This window comes from Natator depressus, chromosome 18, assembly GCF_965152275.1.
Source record: "Natator depressus isolate rNatDep1 chromosome 18, rNatDep2.hap1, whole genome shotgun sequence".
Classification (NCBI taxonomy): Eukaryota; Metazoa; Chordata; order Testudines; family Cheloniidae; genus Natator; species Natator depressus.
This window is the reverse complement of record NC_134251.1, coordinates 284696-310761: the sequence shown is the minus strand read 5'-3', so window position 1 is coordinate 310761 and position 26066 is coordinate 284696. Positions and strand designations below refer to the sequence as shown.

At 44.7% G+C, this 26066-nt stretch overlaps 1 protein-coding gene across 21 annotated transcripts in view; it reads left to right on the top strand.

Moving 5' to 3' along the window:
- Window positions 1–26066, top strand: part of LOC142000734 (eukaryotic translation initiation factor 4 gamma 3-like) — a 235551-nt gene that overhangs the window by 102432 nt on the left and 107053 nt on the right. For 6 of the 21 annotated variants that reach the window (XM_074975246.1, XM_074975231.1, XM_074975225.1 and 3 more), the window contains 5 exons: window positions 667–755; window positions 6468–6717; window positions 11986–12143; window positions 14207–14326; window positions 22562–22675. In XM_074975246.1, coding sequence (XP_074831347.1) covers window positions 667–755; window positions 6468–6717; window positions 11986–12143; window positions 14207–14326; window positions 22562–22675 — 731 coding nt within the window. The remainder of the gene's footprint in view (window positions 1–666; window positions 756–6467; window positions 6718–11985; window positions 12144–14206; window positions 14327–22561; window positions 22676–26066) is intronic. The other 15 variants (XM_074975238.1, XM_074975240.1, XM_074975245.1 and 12 more) reach the window with 5 other exon arrangements.

The following is a 26066-nucleotide window of genomic DNA, read 5'->3' as shown; positions in this document are numbered from 1 at the left end:
CTGGGGCAGGAGGTTGGGACACGGGAGGGGATCAGGGATGCAGGTTCCGGGCGACACTTTAGAAGCAGCAGCATGTCCCCCCTCCGGCTCCTATGCGGAGGCACAGCCAGGCAGCGCCACCCCGCAGCTCCCATTGGCCAGGAACTGCAGCCAAAGGGAGCTGTGGAGGTGACACCTGCGGACGAGGCAGTGCTTGGAGCCCTCTGGCTGCCCCTAAATGTAGGAGCCGGAGGGGGACATGCCACTGTTTCCAGAAGCCATGGCGCACGCGGAGCAGCCCCCAACCCCGCTCCCCAGATGGAACATGGGAGTGGGGCAAGCCCCCAGACCCTGCTCCCAGTGGGAGCTCGAGGGCTGAATTAAATTGGCTGGCTGGCCGAATGTGGCCCGTGGGCTATAGTTTGCCCACCCCGTCTTAGAGTATGAAAAAATAGCTTGTAAAACAAATTCTGTCTTCTTCTAACATTGCTCTGGCCATTTAGCTGTCACTGCTTTTTGGTAAAAACTGATCATTTGGATCTTAGTTCTAGAGAATGGTTTGGCTATTTTTATTTTTCTATGTGGTTGAAAACAAAGCTCAAGTGAGAGTGAAGATAGTACCCAGGACCAGACCAGTCTAACCATGATTTGGTGTTGGCAAGTAATGGGCGTAAACTTGTATTGCAGCCCAAACAGCTGTAGCTGCACCAAAGATGTGGAAGAAACCAAAAGATCGGACCCAAGCCACTGAGGAGGTGTTAGAGGCGGAAACAGAGGTAAGGGGCAGTGTAATCTTCCTATATCTTACTTTCAAGATAATGTGTAACCCTCTTGTAAGGCTAGCTTGGGTCACACACTACCACTCATTTAGCTTAGAAGGTGTAAATGGACTTGATTGTGGGGGCAAACTGTCAGATACACTCCATTATACTTTAAACAGATATCTGTAGTCTGCAGATCTTTTGGATACCTAAATATGCATTCATTTTGTCTAATTTATATCCTCCCCACGCTCAGGGTCACTCGTCGTAACTACTGTAGTTCAAGTGAAGGATTGGACAGGTCTCGCTTTGGAGCCCATTAGAGCTGCTCAATAAATAGCCTCAGATGTTGGTGTTGAGTGGCATAGCATGCCTTTCCCCTTCACAATGCTGTATTTGTGATGTCATGAACAAAGAACTATGTCTTCATGGCAGAATCAAGCTGGAGGAGAAGCCGAGAAGTGAAAGAGTTGAAGTTTTCATGCAAACCTGCATATCAACAATAGCTACATGAATAGAGAAAATTTTCAGCAAATCAGAGATTCCCTCTACCTGTTCTCTCAAGTTTGCACTGGTGTGAGGTCCTTCTTTCTGGTAGTCTGATGTGGGCCACCATCTGTATTAAGGGACAGAAGATAACCCTTGGATGAACTTGCACAGTTCCTGTTGACTTCAATGGGATTATTGCAGTACATCTTCAAGGACAGAATTTTGGCAGTGGGTCTCACAGGGTCAGAACACTGGGACTCTTAATGGGGTTACTTCTGTAATGTGTAGCAGACTAAAGGGAATTGCAGCTATTGCCACTAGAAAGTCTCATTTTGGAGTCCTCTTCCCATGTAGGCCATGTTTAAATGTGCAGAAACTGTTGGAAGTCTGAGAGAGTTCTACTCTTTGTACAGAGACAAACAAAAAACTAATATGAGTGCATTAATTTCATTCGGTTTGTCTTGGTGGGTTTTCTCTCCTCACATTGCTGGTTAAACTAGTTTCTGCAATTCATTACGTGCTTCTCTATGTGCTATCAGCTCTGTGCTGTCACTCCTTTAGCAGTAACTACATTTTTACATGTTGTGGTACTAAGTTGAGGAGAAGGGTGGGGAGAAGTTCATACATAGATATTGAAGATAGAAAACCTTCTCAGTTTTCACTACTTTTTCAGCCAGTGATATCTTATTTTCTTCCCCAGTTGTCCTAACCGAGCTTTTAACTACCCCAAAGGTCCATATCTTGGTTACTACCCTTCTTATCAATCAAACTTTCCAGCCTGGGTGATGGACTCTGCAGAGTGGCAAGAGCGCTACTGCAGCATTCCCAGCACTTGCTTTTCCAGGGAATGAGAGACAAGTGGCAGGGGTCTGTTCTAATGTCAGTATAGTTACATTTTATTTATCCTCTTCCCACACATAAGTATTGCATTCATAACTATATTTATCAACAGTAATCCACATATCTCATTCATAGTTTTAAAAATATATTTTGAAAATTTGTTTCAGTTCTTCTACATATGCACTGACCCACTATAGTTATAGTTTGTCAAATGCTATGGTAAATAATTCTAAACGTTCTGAGTGGTGGAATTGTTCATGGTCTGGTACACTATGAAGAATGCAAAGGTAACTTGAAAGTTAAACTAAAACTTTTGCTCATAAGGCATGTTTGTAAATGGCTTGATTTGGACTGTTCTGCACATACAACCCTGGTGTCCAGCATGAATGACAGCCCTGGCATGACTTTTTTGAGAAAGCTACCTGGGAGCCCAGCGGTATTATGTTTACATTCTTATGGGGTTACTGTCAAAATGTATTTTAAATTATCTGGGGAAATCTAGAATTAGAAGAGTCATGAAAAGGGGGGAATTAGCAATAGACTCTATAATCAGATTGATTAAAACTGTCCTTTATCAGCACAACTAGAAAAACTGCCTGCCCTTAGCCAAACTGGGTAAATGGAAGCATTATTCATTGTCTCTTCTGAGAGCACCCTGCATGTGGGCAGGCTGTACGTTCCACAGCTTTCTCTGATCACTCAGATCAGTTTACTGCAGCTCTGTCATCCTTCCACTGTAGAAGTATGTTGCACCAATTTGCTTGTATCTGCAGAATTAATCATGAGTCTTTGCTCCTAGTACATCCTGTCAATGAGGATTGACAGGTGGATGTACTAGGAGCCTCATCCTTGGTGTCAGCAGGTGCCTGTTTTTACTATGCAGTAATGGCATACAGTCTAATTATGTGAATATCCAGTTCTTAGTGGACAGGCGCCCACATCACACATTCACATTAAATATCCTATCATCACAGTGTGCCCCCTAGTTGGCAAATTCAACAGAAAGGCTAATTATTAAATGGACCGTTGAAATTGAAGTCATAGAATCTATAATACCAGGGTTGGAAGAGACCTCAGGAGGTCATATAGTCCAATCCCCTGCTCAGAGCAGGACCAACTCCAACTAAATCATCCCAGTCAAAGCTTTGTCAAGCGGGCCTTAAAAACCTCTAAGGATGGAGATTCCACCACCTCCCTAGGTAACCCATTCCAGTGCTTCACCACCCTCCTAGTGAAATAGCGTTTCCTAATATCCAACCTAGACTTTCCCCATTGGAACTTGAGACCATTGCTTCTTGTTCTGTCATCTGCCACCACTGAGAACAGCTGAGCTCCATCCTCTTTGGAACCCCCCCTTCAGGTAATTGAAGGCTGCTATCAAATCCCCCCTCATTCTTCTCTTCTGCAGACTAAATAGCCCCAGTTCCCTCATCCTCTCCTCGTAAGTCATGTGCCCTAGCCCCCTAATCGTTTTCGTTTCCCTCCACTGGACTCTATCCAATTTGTCCACATGCCTTCTGTAGTGGGGGGGGGGGGGCAAAACTGGACTCAATACTCCAGGTGTGGCCTCACCAGTGCCGAATAGAGGGGAATAATCACTTCCCTCGATCTGCTGGCAATGCTCCTACTAATACAACCCAATATGCCATTGGCCTTCTTGGCAACAAGGGCACACTGCTGACTCATATCCAGCTTCTCGTCCACTGTAACCCCTAGGTCCTTTTCTGCAGAACTGCTGCCTAGCCATTCGGTCCCTAGTCTGTAGCTGTGCATTGGGTTCTTCCGTCCTAAGTGCAGGACCCTGCATTTATCCTTATTGAACCTCATCAGGTTTCTTTTGGCCCAATCCTCCAATTTGTCTAGGTCACTCTGGACCCTATTCCTACCCTCCAGCGTATCTACCTCTCCCCCTAGCTTAGTGTCATCTGTGGACTTGCTGAGGGTGCAGTTAATCCCATCATCCAGATCACTGATAAAGATGTTGAACAAAACTGGCCCCAGGACTGACCCTGTGGCACTCCGCTTGATACCAGCTGCCAACTAGACACCCAGCAGACCCGTTGTTTACCCATTGAGCCCGACAATCTAGCCAGCTTTCTATTCACCTTATATTCCATTCATCCAATCCATACTTTTTTAACTTGCTGGCAAGAATACTGTGGGAGATGGTATCAAAAGCTTTGCTAAAGTCAAGATATATCACATCCACCTCATATCCACAGAGCCAGTTATCTATCGTAGAAGGCAATCAGGTAGGTCAGGAATGACTTGCCCTTGGTGAATCCATGTTGACTGTTCCTGATCACTTTCCTCTCCTCCAAGTGCTTCAAAATGGATTCCTTGAGGACCTGCTCCATGATTTTGCCGGGGACTGAAGTAAGGCTGTAGTTCCCCGGGTTCTCTTTTTTCCCTTTTTTAAATATGGGCACTATATTTGTCTTTTTCCAATCGTCCAGGACCTCCCCCGATCGCCACAAATTTTCAAAGATAATGGCCAATGGCTCTGCAATCACATTGGCCAACTCCCTCAGCACCCTTGGATGCATTAGTTCTGGACCCATGGACTTGTGCATGTCCAGCTTTTCTAAATAGTCCTTAAGAATATAAGAATGGCCATACTGGGTCAGACCGAAGGTCCATCCAGCCCAGTATCCTGTCTACTGACAGTGGTCAATGCCAGGAGCCCCAGAGGGAGTGAACCTAACAGGTAATGATCTAGTGATCTCTCTTCTGCCATCCATCTCCACCCTCTGACAAACAGAGGCTAGGGACACCATTCCTTACCCATCCTGGCTAATAGCCATTAATGGACTTAACCTCCATGAATTTATCCAGTTCTCTTTTAAATCCTGTCCTTAGCCTGTTCTTTCACCACTGAGGGCTGCTCACTTCCTCCCCATACTGTGTTGCCCAGTGCAGCAGTCTGGGAGCTCCCTTGTCTGTGAAGACCGAGGCAAAAAAAGCACTGAATACTTCAGCTTTTTCCACATCATCTGTCACTATGTTGCCTCCCCCACACTTTCCCTGGCCACCTTCTTGTTAACATACCTTCCTAAGTGCAGAACCACCTTCTTGTTACCCTTCACATCCCTTGCTAGCTGCACCTCCAATTGTGCCTTGGCCTTCCTGATTACACCCCTGCATGCTCTAGCAATATTTTTATACTCCTCCCTAATCATCTGTCCAAATTTCCACTTCTTGTCAGCTTCCTTTTTGAGTTTAAGCTCACCGAAGATTTCACTGTTAAACCAAGCTGGTCGCCTGCCATATTTGCTATTCTTTCTGCACTTCGGGATGGTTTGTTCCTGCGCCCTCAATAAGGCTTCTTTAAAATACAGCCAGCTCTTCTGGACTCTTTGCCCCCTCATATTAGCTTCCCAAAATATAAGGGGGTAAGCCACGTAGTGTGCATCATCATGCCCTTTTCCAAGCCAGGGTGTGAAGTACACTGGCAGGGGGCAACGCCAGGAAAGCTTGCAGTTGCTGTGTGTTTTTTCATCATTCAGTTGAGGACTCAGTCTCCAAGGCCATTATGCCAAATTTAGTTAAAGAAAAATGAAGTAAATTTACAAATTCTTTACTTAGAACAGTGCAGAAAGCATTTTTGAATGCTATGTTTTAGATAGCAAAGTGATCAAATTCTTCTTTTGAGCATCATAAATAAATTACACCATTCTTTTAATGGATGAATGTGGTTTGAATCTGGACTTCTCCCAGGAAAATTGTGTTCCTAGCACTTCACTGAATGTCATCAGAATAAGGCTGTCCCCTTGGAGCATTTTAAAATTTAATAGTCAGGGATAACATACAAAATATGCAAATACAGACTAACACGGCTGCTACTCTGAAACCATACAAAATATGGGGTTTCCTGAAAAATAGCAGCCAGATGAAATTGCATTTGTGTGTTACATTAGCATTATTTATTGGAAACTGCTCCAATTTGCAGCGGGTATTTTTCATTTAGAGAAACAACCCCTATGAACAGGGTTCTGCACTGCTTTTAGTGGAGCTGCTGTTTTCCCATCAGATGAGGGAGTGAGAGATTGCATGGGTTTGGATTGCTATCTGTTACTCCTGATCATCGTATTACAGGGCTTAACTGTTCCTTCCATTCTAACTCAACAGTACATGTAGACTTTATAGGTAATATTAAGCCATTCCAGTTACACTGTTAATTGACAGTGGGTTACTTCAGAAAATGAGATACTGTGTTTTGAGTAAATGATCTTATTTACTCTGTTTCATTATAGTTGTACATGTCACAGTTTAAGATACATATACATTATAGTGTTGTGCAAATGTGCTGTAGTGAAGAGTATGTAGCCGCTTCACATACGGAGTGTCTTGGAAAGGGTGTTGTTTTTAATCAGAATCTCTCTCTTGCTTCTGCTTCAGCGTAAAGTAGAAGAGGAACTTTCGGGTGACAAAGTACCTGAATCTGAACAGGATAAAATGAGACATGTGTTCCACCTGGAAAGAGATACCTCTGAACTTAAAAAAGCAAAAGTTGTGGAAGAAAATGGAGAGCAGGAAGCAGAGCCTATACGTAACGGAGCTGAGTGTGTTTCAGAGAGTGAAGGAGCTGATGCTAATTCAGGCTCCACAGAGAGCTCTGGTGAAGGGCTAGTATACCAGTATAAACCAGGTAAATCCGGCCTTCCAGCCTGCCTGAATGCATGCATGCTTTGCTTTTCTCTCTTTCCCCCTTCCTTCAGGATGAGTAAGGAATGCTGCATAGGCCCTAAGAAAAGAAGGGTGCTTATGGACTGAAAGCAGTGTACTCACACTGGGGAGATGTTGTGTTTTACAGTATTTAGCAGTGTTGGGATTTTGCTAATCTACAAGCCTAGAGAGCCCTTCTAGGAGGAGACAGTATTGAAAGTGTCATTTTTCCTTTCTGGTGTTGAAAGAGAAGAGAGGACTGGAGAGGAAGCGGGTGAGAGGAGAAGAAAATTCCTGGCTGCGTCAATTTATATGTCTGTGTGTAGATGACTTCAGCACAAGTGCAAGTGGCTGTGTGAGGTAGCTGCCGCACGCCTGGCTTTTGAAATTGATCAGAGAAGTCCTCTTAGTTTTAGAAACTTTAATTAGAGGAGACACGAGAATATTTGACACACAAAACAGAACCATGAGATCTTTTAATTAGAATAGTAGCTCTGCTGTAATATAAAACAACAGATATTAATTTAAAATGGGTTTAAAAGATTACACTGTCAGATTTAACTACTGAATACCAAACCCAGTTGTATAATTTTAAAAAAAATACCCAGTTATACAATTGCATAGATTTTAATGCCAGAGGGTTGCATATGATCTAATCTAACCTACTGGCCTCTGATTTACATCTAGACATTCAAAACCTTCCATTTCTAAATTGGTCCCAGTTGGAGAAGGTGATCCTTTACAAGTCTATGCTGAATAAAAAAATAAATAATGTATGTTAATAATCTGACCAATCCTAGTTATCTAGCCCTAATCAAGATCTGGAATGTTATTCTGTTGTCAAATGGTTAGAGTGTGGGTTCCAAGAAGACAATACTTTTCCTGGTATGTAGTGTTATAGATGCTGTACCTGTTTTCTTTTATTAATGATAGTATTTATTTTGTATAGCCTGAACTGCTGTATAGTCTCCCTGTTTAGCAAAGACTCTGAAGCTATGTTCTTTACTCGGTGTTAGTACTAACTTTCAAGTATTTTATTTTCCAGATGCGGTTTCCTCTGAATAAATGAAACAATTTCCTTAAGAGCTTAATAAATATAAAGTGTTAAGTAAAATAGGTAGGGAACACAGACACAAAGCTGGGGAGTGAAATATAGGCGAGGAGGAACTATTGCAGTCCAGTTACACTGCTGCTGCTTCTGCAGCATTCCATTCTGTTGAAGATCAGAGTAGCTTTTCTTATATTAACTTGCAGAAAGAATCACATCTGTTGATAGCATGATAATTCATAGCATGGCTACCAAAAAAAAAATAAAAAGCCTCTGGTAGTCTACTATCTATTTATGAAAAAAGAAAAGGAGTACTTGTGGCACCAGCTGTAGCTCACGAAAGTTTATGCTCAAATAAATTTGTTAGTCTCTAAGGTGCCACAAGTCCTCCTTTTCTTTTTGCGAATACAGACTAACAGCTGCTACTCTGAAACCTATCTATTTATGGTAGACCACCTACTTATCAGGTAAACAGATTTTAAAGTAAACCTGCAATTTCTAAGATGTCTTTTAATAGAAACATGTCAAGCAGAGTCAATGGTCCTACAAATTTCAGACCTTTTGGTGGTTCATAGACTAATTTTGGCCATGCTTTAACTTGTTCCTAAAAGGAATGAATCAAGTGAATCCCTTTTGAAAGCAAAGAGCCCTTCATTTTTATTCTGCAAGGTGATCTTGACTAGTTTGCACAATAATCCTCAGTTGTTAGATCTTTTCAAAGCTATACAGCTTTTCCTTCTAGTAGATTTTAGGAAGAATTCTCCATTTGGCCTTGGTTTGCTCTATATGTAAGAAGGCTGTCTCTGACATTTACTAGCTGCTTATTTTTCACACTATAATTTCTTTTTAGCAAACTTCCAAGAGAAAAAGTTGTGTGTATGTAATTATTATTTTTGTTATTTTCAATATTTATCCACATACAAGTGGGGAAGCAGTGTGGTCCAGTGGATAGGCTGCTGGATTTGGATTTCTCGTCCGCTGAACTGGCACTGGCCCTGTTTTTCCCATATGTAAAATGGGCATAGTGATAAAAACACTTTAAGATCTGTGGGTGAAAAACACTGTAAAAGGTCTAGGTATTATAATCCTTTGTATGTGGTATATTTTCTTTCTCAACGAAAAGCTTGTTGTTTGGAACAAGTTTCTCTTTGTGGTCATAGGGGTGCAGATGATGTTATAATGTAGAGAATCTGAACTCAAGGTTCAAAGGAATTAAATGAGGAAAGAGCAGAAAGACATAGGAAGAAAAGTTTAATAGAATAGACTGATGGATTAGGTAGGAAACAGAGCAATGCAGTTCAGTCTCAGTAAAACACACAAAAAAGAATCTCATATGTTTTTCTTCAGATAAAAATGTGTTTCCCCATTTATGAGCCTGATTAATCAACCTGGCTGTTGAGCTAGTAGATGTTTTCTTCAAGTGCTTGCTCATGTCAATTCCAAGTAGGTGTGTGCATGCTGCATGCACAGTCGCCGGAAGGTTTTTCCCTTAGCGGTACCTGTCGGGATGGTTCAGGTGCCCCTGGAGTTGCTCCTTCATGGCGCTGCATGTACAGTCCTGCCGACCCGCCACCTGTTCAGTTCCTTCTTACCTCCAGTGACAGTCGTTGGAGCGTTCTCTTCTCTTGTTCGTGGCTTGAGTGATCCCCTAGTGGTCTCTTAATCTGTGAATAGTTAAGATAGTTGTTAGCAGTTCTGCTCCTTTCTGAATTACAGCCCGGGCTCGTTTGCAGACGCATTCCTCCTTCCTTGGAAGGACCACCTGTTCTACGAATTTCCGCCTATTCTACTTGCCCACAAGGTCCTGCTCAAGGGCAGAAAGGAAGGAGCCTTGGTGATATTGATAGCGTCAACCTGACCCTGTCAGCACTGGTATACCACTCTCCTGGAACTGTCAGTGGACACCCCGATCATCCTGCCCCTAGTTCCGGGCCTGATCATCCAGGACCACAGCCGTCTCCGGCGTCCCAGTCTCAAATCTATCCACCTCACGGCATGGAGGCTTCATGGTTAAATCCACTAGAGCTGACATATTTTGGGCCCTTGGCAGTAGGAAACCATCCACAAGGGCCACCTACTTGGCCAAGTGAAAGAGATTCTCAATTTGGTCCTTATGGAATCATATTTCTACGATGAAGTCATCAGTACCCTTCATCTTGGACTGTCTGCTACACTTAAAGTAGCAAGGACTGTCGGTGTCGTCAATAAAGGTTCACCTGGCTGCCATTTCGGTGTTTCACCCAGGGGTTGCCAGCCAAACAGTCTTCGCTAACCCAATGGCCGGCTGTTTTCTTAAAGGACTTGACAGGTTATACCTGCAAGTACAACAACTGATTCCTACATGGGAACTCAACCTGGTGCTTTCTAAACTAATGGGGCCCCCTACGAACCCCTAGCAACATGCTCACTACTCTACCTGTCAAGGAAGGTGGGATTTCTGGTGGCAATAACCTCATCTAGGAGGGTATCCAAGCTTAAGGCCCTAACATCCAAACCTCCTTACACTATCTTATATAAGAACAAGGTACTGTTTCGGCTTCATTCAGCCTTTCTTCCAAAGATCATCTCAGTTTCATGCCAATCAGGACATTTTTCTCCCAGTTTTTTACCCTAAGCCACACACTAATAGCCGGGAACAAAAAGTCCATTCCCTGGATGTTCGGTGGGCTTTTATATTGAATGGACAAAGCCATTTTGAAAATCGAACCAGCTTTTTGTCGCAGTAGCAGATAGGATGAAGGGCCTCCTGGTGTCTTCCCAAAGAATTTCATCGTGGGTCACTGTCCTGTATCTGGGCATGTTATGATTTGACAAAGATACTTGCCCCCTCACTGACGGCACATTCCTCGGCGGCAGTCCTTGCACAGGTCTCGATCCAGGAGATCTGCAGGGCCACGACATGGTCATCAGTCCACACCTTTATGTCTCACTATGCCATTACGCAGCATTCCAGGGACAATGCAGCATTTGGCAGAGCGGAGCTTCAGTCGGTGAGTCAGTGAATTCCGACCCCACTTCAAAGGTACTGCTTGGTAGTCACCTAATTGGAATCGACATGAACAAGCACTTGAAGAAAAACCAGTTACCTACCTCTCATAACCGTTAAAAGAAAAGGAGTACTTGTGACACCTTAGAGACTAACAAATTTATTTGAACATAAGCTTTCGTGAGCTACAGCTCACTTCATCGGATGCATTCAGTGCATTTTTTCCACTGAATGCATCCGATGAAGTGAGCTGTAGCTCACGAAAGCTTATGCTCACATACATTTGTTAGTCTCTAAGGTGCCACAAGTCCTCCTTATCTTTTTGTGAATACAGACTAACACGGCTGCTACTCTGAAACCTCTCATAACTGTTGTTCTTTGAGATGTGTTGCTCATGTCCATTTCTAGACCCCCCCCAGCCTATCCCTCTGTTGGAGTGAACCGGCAAGAAGGAATTGAAGAGGTGGCGGGTTGGCAGGGCCCCATATGCAGTGCCATGAAGGTATGACTCCAGGGGGTGCCTAAACCGATCCGACGGGTAGCGCTGGGGAAAACCTTCCAGCAACTGTGCACACGGTGCGCACATACCTACTTGGAATGGACATGAACAACACATCTTGAAGAACAACAGTTATGAGAGGTAGATAACGAGGGTTTTTTTTCTTTTCTAATTTTAAACACTGCTGCCAGCAGAGAAAATCATGGCTCCAGATCCTCAGATGCTAATTTTCTGTAGACTGCGCAGCTGCAGTTGTGCTTGTCCCTCAAGGTTCTGCCATTTGTCTTACCTTGAACATTGACATTGTAAAGCAAAAAACTTTCACATTTTCAAGCTGCACTTGAACTCTGTTCTACTCCCAGCATAGAGTGCTCAGAAGTCAAAGCATTTTGTTGCCCTGTTTTCAAAAACTCTCTGATTTTGCTCCTCCGTTCCTGAATCTATTTACTTTAGAGCTCTATCCTGGATTTTTATTGTCTCTAGCATCTAGTCATGGGTGAAAGTTGGTGACATTAGTACTTTATGTGACTCCTCCTGGACTGTGCTGTATGTTCCCCATTGCTTATGCTCTGACAATTGAACTTGTTTATTTCTAAGTGAAAATTAAAAAAACAATTTTAGCCAAAGATACCTTCTTCCAGGTTTATCTAAAGTGTACTCTCCAGGAGCAAAGCTCTTTGTGTTGCCTATGAACCTTAGCCATCTTCTATCATTACAGAACAGTGGAAGCCCATGGATCCTGAAGGGAAGAAGCAGTACGATAGGGAGTTCCTGCTGGATTTCCAGTTCATGCCTGCCTGTATACAGAAACCGGAAGGGCTGCCTCCCATTAGTGATGTGGTCCTCGACAAGGTGAGAGGAGACCCAATAAAACAGGTGTGTGCAAATTCTGTAATAAAGAGGTGAAGACACTAAGAATCATTTGACTGAAAGGGAATGGGATGAGAAAGAGGGGGTTTAACTTTTAAATGCCAAGAATCAGAATTTCTCAATGCTAACAGCTCATCCAGGTTCCTGGTTCTGTTGCATATTCAGTAAGCATCAGGATTCTATTCATATTAATGACTATGGATTCTAATGCAAACTAGAGTATTTGGTGAGCTTTTTGGCATATGTTTTGTCAGCAAGGGAATGGGACGGTATTTGGTTAAAGCCACATATTATAAAATAACACAAGCTTGGGCTGTGATTTTCAAACTTTTTTTCTGGCAACCCAGTTGAAAAAAATTGTTGATGCCCGCAACCCAACAGAGCTGGCGATGAGGGGTTTGGGGTGCGGAACGGGGCTCAGGGCTGGGGTAGGGGGTTGGGTTCAGGAGGGTGTCAGAGCTCTGGGCTGGGGGTGCAGGCTCTAGGGTGGGGTCAGGGATGAGGGGTTGGGTGGAAAGGGGCTCTGGGTTTGGGCCAAGCTCAGGGCTGGGGCAGGGGGTTGGAGTGCGGGAGGGGGTCAGGGCTCTGGGCTGGGGGTGTAGGCTCTGGGGTAGGGCCAGGGATGAGGGGTTTGGGGTGCAGGAAGGGGCTCCAGGTTTTGGGGGGCTCAGGGCTGCAGCTGGGGATTGGGGCATGGGTTGGGGTTAGGGTTGGGGTTGGCTTACCTCAGGCGGCTCCCGGTCAGTGGCGAAGTGGGGGTGCTAAGGCAGGCTTCCTGCCTCTCCTGGCACTGTGACCGCTCTGCATCCCAGAAGTAGCCATAAGCAGGTGTGGCTCCTAGGGGGAGGCGTGCAAGGGACTCCACATGGGTCTCACACACAGGCACCGCCTCCCCCCAGGAACCAGCCAATGGGAGTGCGGAGCCGGTCCTTGGGGCGGGGGCAGTATGCGGAGTCCCATGGCCTGCTGCTGGCTGCTTCCAGGGCACAGCGTGGTGTAAGAACAGTTAGGGACTGGCCTTCCTTAGCCATGCAGCACTGCCGATGGGACTTTTAACAGCCCGGTCGGCAGTGCTGACCAGAGCCGCCACGACCCAGTGCCTTCCATTCTGCGACCCAGTACTGGGTTGCTACCCACAGTTTGAAAACCACTGGGTTTGGGTGTGATCAATTAATGAACATGAACTGACCATCAGTGCGGACTCGATTTTTTAAAAATGTGCTTCACTGTGAGATTATATTGATTGGTTGATGCTAGCACATAAAAATGGTGACATGGAGTTGGCCAAATGTCATTACATAATGAGTCTTCTCACTATCTCTTTGTATCTCTTGAAGGAAAGTTATTCATTATTATTTTAAAAGAGCTAGTCATAGGGAGTCTCACCTCAGTTACGGCCATGTAAATCTGTTGACTCCTGCAGATTTACACATACTTGACAGAACAGATTTGGGCCCCTAAGATTCAAGCACAAATCAGAGTATTTGTGATTTCCTATTAGGTGAACATTTCCACTTTAAACTTCCAGGACTGGCAATGCTGTAAAACCCAGCTATGCCATCAGGAAAGGCTTTATCCTACTGCCCTTTCAGTTTTCTGTGACCTCACCTGGTCATCATCTTTCAGGGTTGCTTTGCTTGGTCAGCCATTTGCCTTGTTAAAACTAAGGATATTTGTTTCATATCAGATGACAGTTTAGTGATCCTTAACCATGACCATCAAATGTATTTCTCAAATAGTAGCCCTACTTAGCCATTTTTTTATTCTCTATAAGTCATGTCAAACCCTGACAAATTTTCCAGAGTTCTCATTGTCCTTGTTGTGTATTTATATAACAGCCATTGGTGTAAGGCATGACACAAATGAAATACAATTTTTTGTGTAACTCTGGAAATTAATAGAAAACATTAAACTTACCGTTTGCTAAAATAACAAATGTATGTTGTAACCCTGCTTATAACTAATTGAACATTGGCAGAGGACTGTCTACAGATTACACTTGTTTGTAATAACCACATCACAAAAGTTTAACAGACTCTTCTTCTTGTTGTTGTTGTTCCACCATGCAGATTAATCAGCCAAAATTGCCAATTCGAACTCTGGACCCTCGGATATTGCCTCGAGGACCAGACTTCACACCAGCCTTTGCCGATTTTGGGAGGCAAACTTCCGGGGGAAGGGGTGTAGCTGTAAGTATGAACTATCTTCAGGCTTACTAAGTTAAAAACTGGCCTTGATATCCATGAAATCTAGCCTCAAGGAAAGAGAGTGCCTTTTAGGGATCTTAGATATTTTGGTTTCTATTCAATCTGCCTAAAGCAGAGAAGTTATTTTCCTTGAGCGCTAATATAGAAGCAAATAAAATCATTGTGAGTGCTTCTAACTTGATAGAAATTAAGGTAAATGAGTTTGGTAATAATTTTTCCCCTTTCTTGCTCAAAAGAGATCTGCTTCAAAATCATCCTTGCAGCAGTGGGGCACAGCCTCTGTGGTACCAATGGCCACTTTGGTAACATGCCAGGAGCTTGAAGGACACAGTTAATATAAATACATATTTTTCATACAGTTGCATGAGTTTTGTGTCTGTGTGTGTTCTCACAGAAATCCATTTATATTAAACGCAAATAAATAAACTATATTTTCCTAACTGAAGAGCTTGCTTTCTCTTTGTTCTATTTCTTTATTTTATTTTATTTCTTTCCATTTGCCACTTTGCTTCATTCACACTATTTTTTCTTTCCTTACTTTTTGTTCTCCCCTTTTTGTATTATTATTTCTTTCCTCCTCCTCTGTTTTCCTGTCTCTGCCCTGCCTCCTCCTCTTCCTCAATTCTTAAAAATCTTCCCCCTCAATTCTTACTTCTTCCCTTCCTCTTGTATTCCGTGTTCCTGGCTCATGATTGGCTGAAGTGTGCTGCCTCGCTAAAAGGGCCAAGCCAGCTGCAGCCTGAAGACAGAGGCTGCTGTGGTTGGATGAAAATAAGGCTCAGTTTTGCTCTGCTCTGCTATGCCACCAGCTGATGCTGTATTCAATTGTGTGTCTCAGCTGTGTAGCAAGGAGTGGATTTCACTTCTGCTTCTCACTGATCTGCAGCTGTTTGAAGCAGGAAACAGGAGAGGAGCAGCAAGCAACTGAAAAGGGAAATGGCTTCTAGAGGAGGGATAAGCAGGGAATGGGAAGAGATTTCATCCTTTAAAACTAATAGTTTCCAGTAAGAAATCTCTTCAAATATCATTCACTTGATAACTCTTTTGAATGCTAATATCAGCAACTTTCCAGGATATTAGCATTCAAAAGAGCAAATTTGTTTAGGGCTTTGTATAGATATAATGTATCCATTTTGGAAGGTAATACTGTGAACTTAGTGTGTGCGCCTGTCTTTGATAGCTTTAAATCTTGCTTTTAGTCTCAAAAAATGAAGTTACTCAGCCTTGAAGCTTTGGTGCAGTTAAAGATGGCAACATCTTTTTTATTCAGAAACTCTTCAATGGGTTGCAGGTTGCACGCCAGTGCCATACAGCATTAGTTCTTCTTTGAGTGATGGTCCCTATTGTATTCCACTGAAGAATTATGCCTGCGCACCATGGGTCCAGAGTTGGAGAATTTGAAAGTAGTGTCTGTTGGTCCACACATGCATCATGGCTCACCTTGTGCTTCCGTTTGAGGTGATGAAGGGCAGACCAGACCAACCAGTTCCTTTTCAGTGATGCATGGTCTGGATCAGAACTTCCAGGGTCCTCGTCTCTGACACACTTCTGAAAAGATAGTTGTAAATAGCTTTAATTAGTTTTTTAGTAGTTTTACCAGGCTTATTTTCTCTTAGTTTTAATAGTTAATACTTTTAGCACTCGTTTTTAGATAGGCTTTGAGGTTTTCACCCCCACATATGGGTACCGGACTATGCCCAGGACTCCAGGCTTTAAACTTTGTGCCTTCTGCCTGCAATCCTTTTTGGTCAGAAACAACCACCAACGCTGCCTCTACTGCCTGGGAGAAGCTCAAATCATGACCAGGTACAGTATTTGCCAGTCCTTCCCCAGCTGTACCCGAGAAGTCTGGGCACTTTGCCTCTAGAAGCATCTTGTGGAGCTCGCCATGAGACCACACTTGGACCCAGGCCAGGGAACACCCCCCATACATTGGCCTGGTTCAGCAAGGAGCATGCCTCCTGCTACTACATCTGACTCTGGTGCCAGCAGAACTGCCCCTGTGATGGGGCTTGGTTAGGAGGTAAGGAAGCCCTCCTGTAAGCATGGGACTAAGTATTTCTCTAAATCAAAGAAGATTGACACTCCTTTCCCCAGCTCAGCCCAAGGGGACTGAGTATGTTCTAAGTTTCACAGGCACAGGAAAAAGACCCATAAACAATAGGACTCAGCAGTTTTAGGTGCCAATCCGTTGGTACTGCCATCTCCGGCACCCCTCAAGACGCGGGACCGTCCTGTACCAGGAGTGATCCCAGTGCCAGGACCAATGCCTCTCACTCCAGGGATATCTGGAGCCATGGCTGCGTCTCGGGACATCTTTTCCTTGCCAGACCTGGAGTTACCCCCTCCATCGAGTCCCTCTACTGCTAGAGAGATTCTGTCCCATGCAAGGAATGTGTCTCTGATACAAGGTCCCTCACCCTCTGCACTGATGCTCTACACTCTTCCACTGGCTCCGACAGTACCACCATTAAAGCCAGAGTGCGCTGTCTCCTTTTCAGATGAGTCGGAACTGAGAGAAGAACCACCTTTATCATACCACCCTTATGCACCATCGCAGAGACCACCACATCTCCAGCAACAACTACCACCTCAGCTACCACAGAGCCACTGGTACCACGCCTTGGGACCCCCACAATCTCTTTTGGATCTGACCTATTGGGCATATTGGAGACCCTGTGCACAATGCGGCCCCTCAAAACCCGCCTGATCTGCGAAGGAACTGTCAACTGCCTTCCCCTTGAGGTATCCTTCCAGCAGGCATATGGATCCAGTGGTGGAGAAAGAACCTTTTAGCCTGGTCCCAGCAGTTCCACTGGAACCGGCAAGATTCCCTTCCTCCTCCCCAGACAAAGTGGTTGCTACATCATCCACTTCCCCACTGGATGACTTCAGGCAATTCCAGGAGCTGTTATAGAGAGTCATGGTGAAACTCCAGATTCCTTTAGAAGAAATCCAAGACTTCCAGCACAAGCTTCTGGATGTCCTTCACACCTTGGGGCTGGCAAGAATAGCATTACCAATTAACTAAGCTAGACTGGAGCCTTCCAGAATAGTGTAGTACACCCCTGCCACATGCATGGCTATTATGTTCTGGCCGAAGGATCTGAATTTCTTTTGTCCCATCCACCTCCAAATTCCCTAGTAGCCCAGGCTGCTGCAGAAAGGGCCAAACAGCAACATCTTCGATCCACACCTGCTGATAAGGAAGGGAAGTGTATAGATCTTCTAGAACATAAACTTTTTCATCTTCTAGCCTACAATTCAGAATCACAAATTATTAGCCAAATAGGACTTCCTAAATTACAGTAAATTCGAGGAATTTTCTGATAGCCTTCCACAACGAGATCGTGCTCATTTTCAGGCACTTGTTGATGGAGGGAAGCTCATGGCCAGAACTGCTCTCCAATGTACAGTAGATGCAGCATATTCCTCCTCCAGGGCCATGGCTACAGCAATAGTCATGCATAGATAGTCTTGTCTCCATTCTTCTGGTTTTCCTAGGGAGTTCCAGAATACCATTGAGAACCTCCCTTTTGACAAATCCCATCTTTTTAACCAGAAGACAGATGAATAACTACATACACTAAAGGACTCCAAGGCTACTCTTCACTCGTTGGGCATCTATACTCCTGCCCTGAAATGAAAATTCCACTGTCCATCATCCACCCAGTGCTTCAGGTCTCCTCAGTTCTACCCACAGAGAGCTAATGAGCCCCAGGGAAATGTCAAAAGACACAGAGAGGTCTTGCCTTCCATGGCATCCCTATCAGGCTTCAACATCCCAGACTCAATCTCCAGCCAAGGGGTATTTTTGATGTGAGCCCAGGAGCCGCTGACCACTGTGTCTACTGCCTCATGACCTTCCTACTCCCTTTGGGGGTCATTTTTCTATGCTTAGAGTGTGATAACAGACAGATGGGTATTGACATCATTCACTGTGGCTAGATGATAGAGTTTGTCACATTCCCTCCTCCAAAACTCCCCTCCCCATCACCCTTGGGGACTGCTCTCACGACAGTATTCTTGTCCAAGATTTTAACTCCTTGTTACAAAGGGGAGCAATATAATACATTCCTCCAAAATATCAGAGAATGGGATTCTACTCAACTTACTTTCTGATACCCAAAAAGAAAGGTGGGTGGAGCCCAGTCCTTGATCTTTGGCACCTCAGTCATTTCATCTACAAATTCAAGGTTCATATGGCAGTGACGAATTTTCATTACAAGGTGCTCCCCTTCAGGATAGCTACTGCTCCCAGAGACTTGATCAAAGTATTTTCCATTGTAGCGGACCACGTCAGGCATTATGGACTCCTTGTGTTTCCGTATCTCAACGATTGGCTCCTAGCCACCAGCTCCAGGCAAGAAACCCACACATCAGCCTCTGTTACTTAGAATCATAGAATATCAGGGTTGGAAGGGACCTCAGGAGGTCATCTAGTCCAACACCCTGCTCAAAGCAGAACCAATCCCCAACTAAATCATCCCAGCCAGGGCTTTGTCAAGCCTGACCTTAAAAACTTCTAAGGAAGGAGATTCCACCACCTCCCTAGGTAACACATTCCAGTGCTTCACCACCCTCCTAGTGAAAATTTTTTTCCTAATATCCAACCTATACCTCCCCCACTGCAACTTGAGACCATTACTCCTTGTTCTGTCATCTGCTACCACTGAGAACAGTCTAGATCCATCCTCTTTGGAACCCCCTTTCAGGTAGTTGAAAGCAACTATCAAATCCCCCCTCATTCTTCTCTTCCGCAGACTAAACAATCCCAGTTTCCTCAGCCTCTCCTCATAAATCATGTGTTCCAATCCCCAAATCGTTTTTGTTGCCCTCCGCTGGACGTTTTCCAATTTTTCCACATCCTTCTTGTAGTGTGGGGCCCAAAACTGGACACAGTACTCCAGATGAGGCCTCACCAATGTCGAACAGAGGGGAATGATCATGTGCCTTGACCTGCTGGCAATGCTCCTACTTATACAGCCCAAAATTCCGTTAGCCTTCTTGGCAACAAGGGCACACTGTTGACTCATATCCAGCTTCTCGTCCACTGTAACCCCTAGGTCCTTTTCTGCAGAACTGCTGCCGAGCCATTCGGTCCCTAGTCTGTAGCGGTGCATTGGATTCTTCCGTCCTAAGTGCAGGACTCTGCACTTGTCTTTGTTGAACCTCATCAGATTTCTTTTGGCCCAATCCTCTAATTTGTCTAGGTCCCTCTGTATCCTATCCCTACCCTCCAGCGTATCTACCTCTCTTCCCAGTTTAGTGTCATCTGCAAACTTGCTGAGGGTGCAGTCCATGCCATCCTCCAGATCATTAATGAAGATTTTGAACAAAACCGGCCCGAGGACCAACCCTTGGGGCACTCCACTTGATACCGGCTGCCAACTAGATACGGAGCCATTGATCACTACCCTTTGAGCCCGACAATCAAGCCAGCTTTCTATCCACCTTCTAGTCCATTCATCCAGCCCATGCTTCTTTAACTTGCTGTCAAGAATACTGTGGGAGACTGTGTCAAAAGCTTTGCTAAAGTCAAGGAACAACATGTCCACTGCTTTCCCTTCATCCACAGAGCCAGTTATCTCGTTAGCCTCCTTTCTTCCCTGGGAATCAGTGTCAACTTCAAGAAATCGATCGTTGATCCCATGCAGTCTCTGCACTTCATCTGTGCTACCATAAATCCAGTGATAGCACAACTTTACTTGCCCAGGTACAGGTTTCAGACAATGAATGACATCGTAACTCACATCATGAGCAATCCTTATGTACCGGCCAGGACTTGGCTGTCCCTCCCTCCTTTCGTCACATGGCTTTATGTGCCTACATGACCCCCTTCAGGTGACTTCACCTCTGCTACCTTCAGATATGGGCCCATTTACTCACCAAACCCGTCACTCCATGGACTTCATGCTGACAGTCCCTGACAAGGTAAATTCATCCATCCAATGATGGTCAGACCCACATCATGTATCCATGTGGATTTCCTTTCTTCCCTCCTCCCCAGACAAGATGATAATCATGATACTTCCCTGGTGGGCTGAGGAGCCCACATGGATGATCACATGACACACGGAATATGGACTCCCAGAGAATCCAGGATGCACATAAATATTTCAGGACTCCGAGCTGTAAGAAAGGCATGCAAATCTTTCCTTCCATTCATTCACTCCCATCATGTTCTCATCATGTCAGACAACGCCACTGTTTTCTATATCAAGAAACAGGGGAATGAGGCAGTCAATCTCTGGAACAGGTGCATCAATCACCAGATCCTCTTGTCCACAGCCTATCTTCTGGGGACACAGAATGTACTCACAGACTCACTCAGCAGACATTTTGCAATCGACCACGAGTGGGGCTTCACGACTTAGTAGTACACAATATCTTTGCCAATTGGGGTCCCCAACTGGAGACCTATGGGAGAACAGCCAGTGCACCACATACCGCGCCAGGGGAGCCCTCAACCACCACTTCTAGGGCAACACTCTCCTGCTCTCCTGTTCAGACCAACTCAGCTATGTCCTCCCTCCATTACCGCTCCTGCCTTGAGTGCTTCACATAATCCGACAAGACAGAGTGACAATCATTCTGATCATCATGCAGGCCCAGACAATTCTAGTTTCCCAATCTCCTCCACGTGTCTTCCTGCCCACCAATTCCCATCTTCAACTTCCCCGATCTGCTGACCCAGTTCAATGGCGAGTTCAGGCATCCCAGTCCACATGCGCTCCACCACAGATCATGGTATTTGGATGGGCATCTGCTTTAGAATGGATGTGCTCTTCAACTGTGCAAAACATTCTCTCCAGCAGCGGGAAGGACTCCACTCAGTAATGTTACCAAGCCAAGTGGAGATGTTTCTCATCTTGGTTTAACAAAAAGGAGTTTTACCAGAATTGGCAGAGATTGTCCTCATCCTAGACATTCATTAAAGTGATCAGGTCTCATCTTCAGCTCTTTGACAGTTGACCAGGCGCTAATTAGTGCATTCCAACCTCCAGCGGAAGGGTACTCCGTCTTTACATATCCACTAATCACTAGATTTTGGAAAGGGCTCATCGGAACCTTCCCACCCATTCAAGCGATCGCAACGCAATGGGACCTGAATCTAATTCTCTCTGTGCTAACAAAGCTTCCCTTTGAGCCCCATTAGCATCGTGCTCCATGTCTTTTCTTTCCTTGTTGCTATCACTTCCACAAGAAAGGACAGCGAACTCGGAGCTATGAGGGCAGACCCACCTTTCAAAGTTTTCCACAATGATAAAGTCTTTCTATGTCTACACCCAAAATTTTTACCAAAGGTGGTCTCCAGGTTACACATTAATCAATCCATTCACTTACCTATTTTCTTCCCGGAACCACACACATCTGCAGAAGAACGTTGACTCCACTCCCGCAACGTCCAACAAGCTCTGACCTTCTACCTGCAAAGCACTAAATCAATCAGGAAGTCCCCTAGACTGTTTGTTGCAGTGCCAGCGAGACTCAGCAGACATGTCATCTCCACCCAAAGAATCTCCAAATGGATTTTGGATTGCATTAAACTCTGCTACCAGCTGACAGGCCAGCCTCCCCACCACAGGGGTGCGGGCCACGATAGCTCAGGTTTGAACCACAGCCTCCCTTCAGGATGTGCCGCTCATAGACATACGTAGAGCCACATGGAGTTCTGTACAGGACTCAGCGTCAGATGCCTCCTTTGGCATGGCAGTTCTCCACATGACCATTCCATCCTCATCGTCGCTCCCTCCTCCATCTTAGGTACTGCTTGTTAATCACCCTCGGCAATACAAGAGGGACCATCACTCAAAGAAGAGGAGGTTACTTACCTGTAACTGGAGGTTTTTTGAGATGCATGGTCCCTATCTGTATTCCAGTCCCACCCTCCTTCCCTTCTGCTGCGTATTTGTCAAATTTGCGGTAGAGAAGGAACTGGAGATGTGGTTGGTCCACCCCGCCCTTTATTGCCTCTGACAGAAGTACAAGGCAAGTCAAGGTGCATGCGCAGGCCAACAGACGCTACTTTCAAATTCTCTGAATCCAAAGGCACTGTGTGCATGCATAATCCCCAGTGGAATCCAGATAGGGACCATACATCTCAAAGAACCTCCAGTTACAGTAAGTAATGGCCTTTTTATGTGCTGAATGTCTCAAACAGTAAAGTAGACACTCAGCGTTTTAGTAATTTAAACATGGCTCTTTCTCTTTCAGCAGGCCTGCAAAGTGCAGAACAACCCCGGATTGCCTTCTGTGGCTCGGTGTGGCACCCCAGCATGCCCTCTGTTGGTCTCATCTCACCCACCACTGAGGAACCTGCCGATAGGGGTAAGACAAATCCCTCCTTCTCCCCATCCCCACCCCAAATTTTGCACCTTTCTGTAAAGTTTTCTTTTTCATAATTGTATTGTTTACAGAGAATAAAATTAACAGAAAACTTTACAAAAAAGTGCAATACTGTAAAAAACAAAAAAAAACGAAACAAGACTTGCATTGTACCCCTCTAGGCAGTCTCTTCAGTGGTGGGTGGGACATCACCAGTAGAGGGCATGCTGGGACGTTGGCCTGAGCGGGATCTGCGAGGGGTGTGCACTTTGCAGACCTGTGGAAAGGGGGAGACAAGGTAAGTCCTGCTTACCCCGTTCATTTGGAGCATTCAGCGCATAACATACATTTTACATTTGTGCCTGTAAAGAGTAGTTTCTTACTGTGCATTTTTAGGGTAGGTTTTAAAGGTAACAGTATTTAACAAACCTGCTATCCTATAATATTATTCATTATAGGATAAGAGGGATTTCAGCCTAGAAAAATCAAATGTTATCCTCTTGTAAAATGCACCAACATCTGTATTGGCATTGTATGTCCACTCTCGTCATTTCACTTTTACGCATGCCATGCCCATAAACCACTGAAGCCCACCACCTAATCCCTGCTCTCAAAATGATGTCAAGCAGCTCAGAGTTAATAAGCTGTCAACACATGACAACTTTCTTTCTTTGCTTCTTTTGGCTTTCTGTCTGTCATTTCAGAAATAGCAAATTTCAAACAAAACAACATGGGGGGATAATTCAGAGTTACTCAAAATAGAACCAAGAGTGATATTTATGGTACAGATGAAAACTGAAAAATATAGAAACAAATAAGGCCTACTTGTGTACGAAGAGAAAAATGTACCCAGATGAGCATAAAGAGGAGCAGTTAGCCTTCTTTGGTTTCCTGGATGTTTCTGAGGGATTTGGATTAGTTTAATGATATTCTAAGAAGGGAATCTAAACCAGAAAGAAAACACTAGGGACCCATTTTACTATTCATGAGTTCCCTGCTGTGCTTCTGACTCACCTGACAAGTCCTTTAGAGTTTTCCCCATCTGTAAGGAGGGTGCGTGGTGAGTTCGTTAGACACTTTTGAGATCCTTGGATGGAAGGTGTTATAGAAGTGTAAAGTGATAGCATTATTATTGAAGGTGCTATATAATTAATGATTACTGATAGTAGTAGTAATTTAGTAGTAGTAATAGTGGTAGCAACGAGGAGCCCCAGGCAGGGGCCAGGCCCCCATTGTGTTAGGCACCACAAACACAGACCAAAATTCAGTTCCTGCTGCAAAAAGCTTATAATATAGTATTTTTAATATAAATCATTCCAGACAGACTGCTGTTCACTGATAGGTATTTTAAAAGCCAACCACAAATATTCAGCCAATTTGAAATCAGTTTATTCATAAATATAGATATTATTCTTTTAAAAAACTACTTTTCTAGATTAGCTGCTTTGATGTATTGAAGGTCTGTAAACCAAACCGTTTCAAAAAGACTGCACTGGTCTAGTCAACATTTGCCACTGTGGCACCAATGCCCATCAGGCGAAATAATGAATTCTACCTCAGTCATTTAATATAACAGAAATAAATCACTGCCCTAGGATTAATGTCACCTGCTTTAATAACAAATGCATTCACTTGACATGTTCTTATATTTCAGTACAGTAACCCCTCACTTAACGTCGTTGCGGTTAACATTGTTTCATTGTTACGTTGCTGATCTATTAGAGAACATGCTCATTTAAAGTTGCACAATGCTCCCTTATAATGTTTGGCAGCCGCCTGCTTTGTCTGCTGCTTGCAGAAAGAGCAGCCCGTCGGAGCTGGTGCAAGCTTGAACCAGGGTGGACCAGTAGCCCCACTATCAGCTACCCTAAGTTCCCTGTGCGGCAGCCGCCCATCAGGCTATCAATTGCCAGGCAGTTCGGCTGTCCCTCCCCCCACTGCCCTCTGCTGCTCCTGCCCTCTGCCTTGGAGCTGCTCCCGGGAGCCTCCTGCTTGCTGTGCAGAAGGGGGGGAAGAGAAGTGCTAATGTCAGGGTGTCCCTCTCCCCCAGCTCCTGTCCCGCACTCCTGTACCCCTTCTCCACAGAGCAGGCGGGAACACGCCAGAGCTCAGGATGGAGGGAGCTTGCTGGCAGCAGCTGCTGTCTCAACTTGCTGATATACTTAAAAAGGCAGTTTACTTAGCGTGGGGTCAGCGTACTTAAAGGGGCAATGTGCATCTATCTCTCACACACATGGTGTGTGTGTGTGTCTCACATACTCACACACACACACACGGTCTGTGTCTGTCTCTCTCTTTCTCACACACATACATGGTGTATGTCTCTGTCTCTCTCTGCCACGCGGTCTCCCCTCCCTCCATTCATGCTGCCTTGTAGAGTGTGAGGCTACATCAATAAGAATGTGTTAACCCTTGAGGGCTCAGCTGAGTGCTAGTTCATCATTTAGCAGTAAGGCATCCCCTGGGAAATATCCCACTCTCTGACTCCACCACCTCAACCAAGCTTCACAATCATCATTGCTGTGTACAGTATTAAATTGTTTGTTTAAAACTTATACTCTGTGTGTGTGTGTGTGTGTGTGTGTATATATAGTCTTTTGTCTGGCAAAAAAAAAATTCCCTGGAACCTAACCCCTCCTATTTACATTAATTCTTATGGGGAAATTGGATTTGCTTAACATTGTTTTGCTTAATGTAGCATTTTTCAGGAACATAACTACATTAAGCGAGGAGTTACTGTAGGTGTCTATAAACCCTAAATGTTTTGGTACTTGCCTATTTGATACCTCTCTCCCCATGCTTTACTGGCACAGCTGCAGTTAATGAAGGGTCCCTCAAGCTGGAACCCAGTTGGTGTAAAAGAGAGGGGGCTTCTGGCAAGCTGTTTTCCATGAAGGGCCCTCAGTTTAGGAAGAGGCCCAAATCTGTTTACTTTCAGGGCACTCTGCAAACTGTTTTCTTTACTTAAGGCTTTTCTACATTTACAGTGCTGCAGCAGAGCCACTGTAGTGCTTACTGAAGATGCTACCTACGCCAACAGGGAAGGTACTCCACCTCCCTGAGAGGCAGTAGCTGTGTCGACAGGAGAAGTCCTCTCATCAACATAGCGCTGTCTACTCCAGGGGCCAGGGATTTAGAACTCCGTCGCTCAAGGGTATGGATTTTCTACACTCCTGAGTGACGAAGTTGTACTGACATAAAATCCACACCCCTGAGCAGCGTAGTTATACCGCGTGTAGACCAAGCCTTAGTTTTTTCAAAAGAATGAGGCATGATATGGGCTGGTGTTTATGGCTGAAGCAGATAGTGTTTGGGTTTGATTTTGTGTGTGGGTGGCTGTTTTCTGGTTTTAGTATGAAGGAAAGTTTCTGTCTTATGTGGTTGTACATTTGCA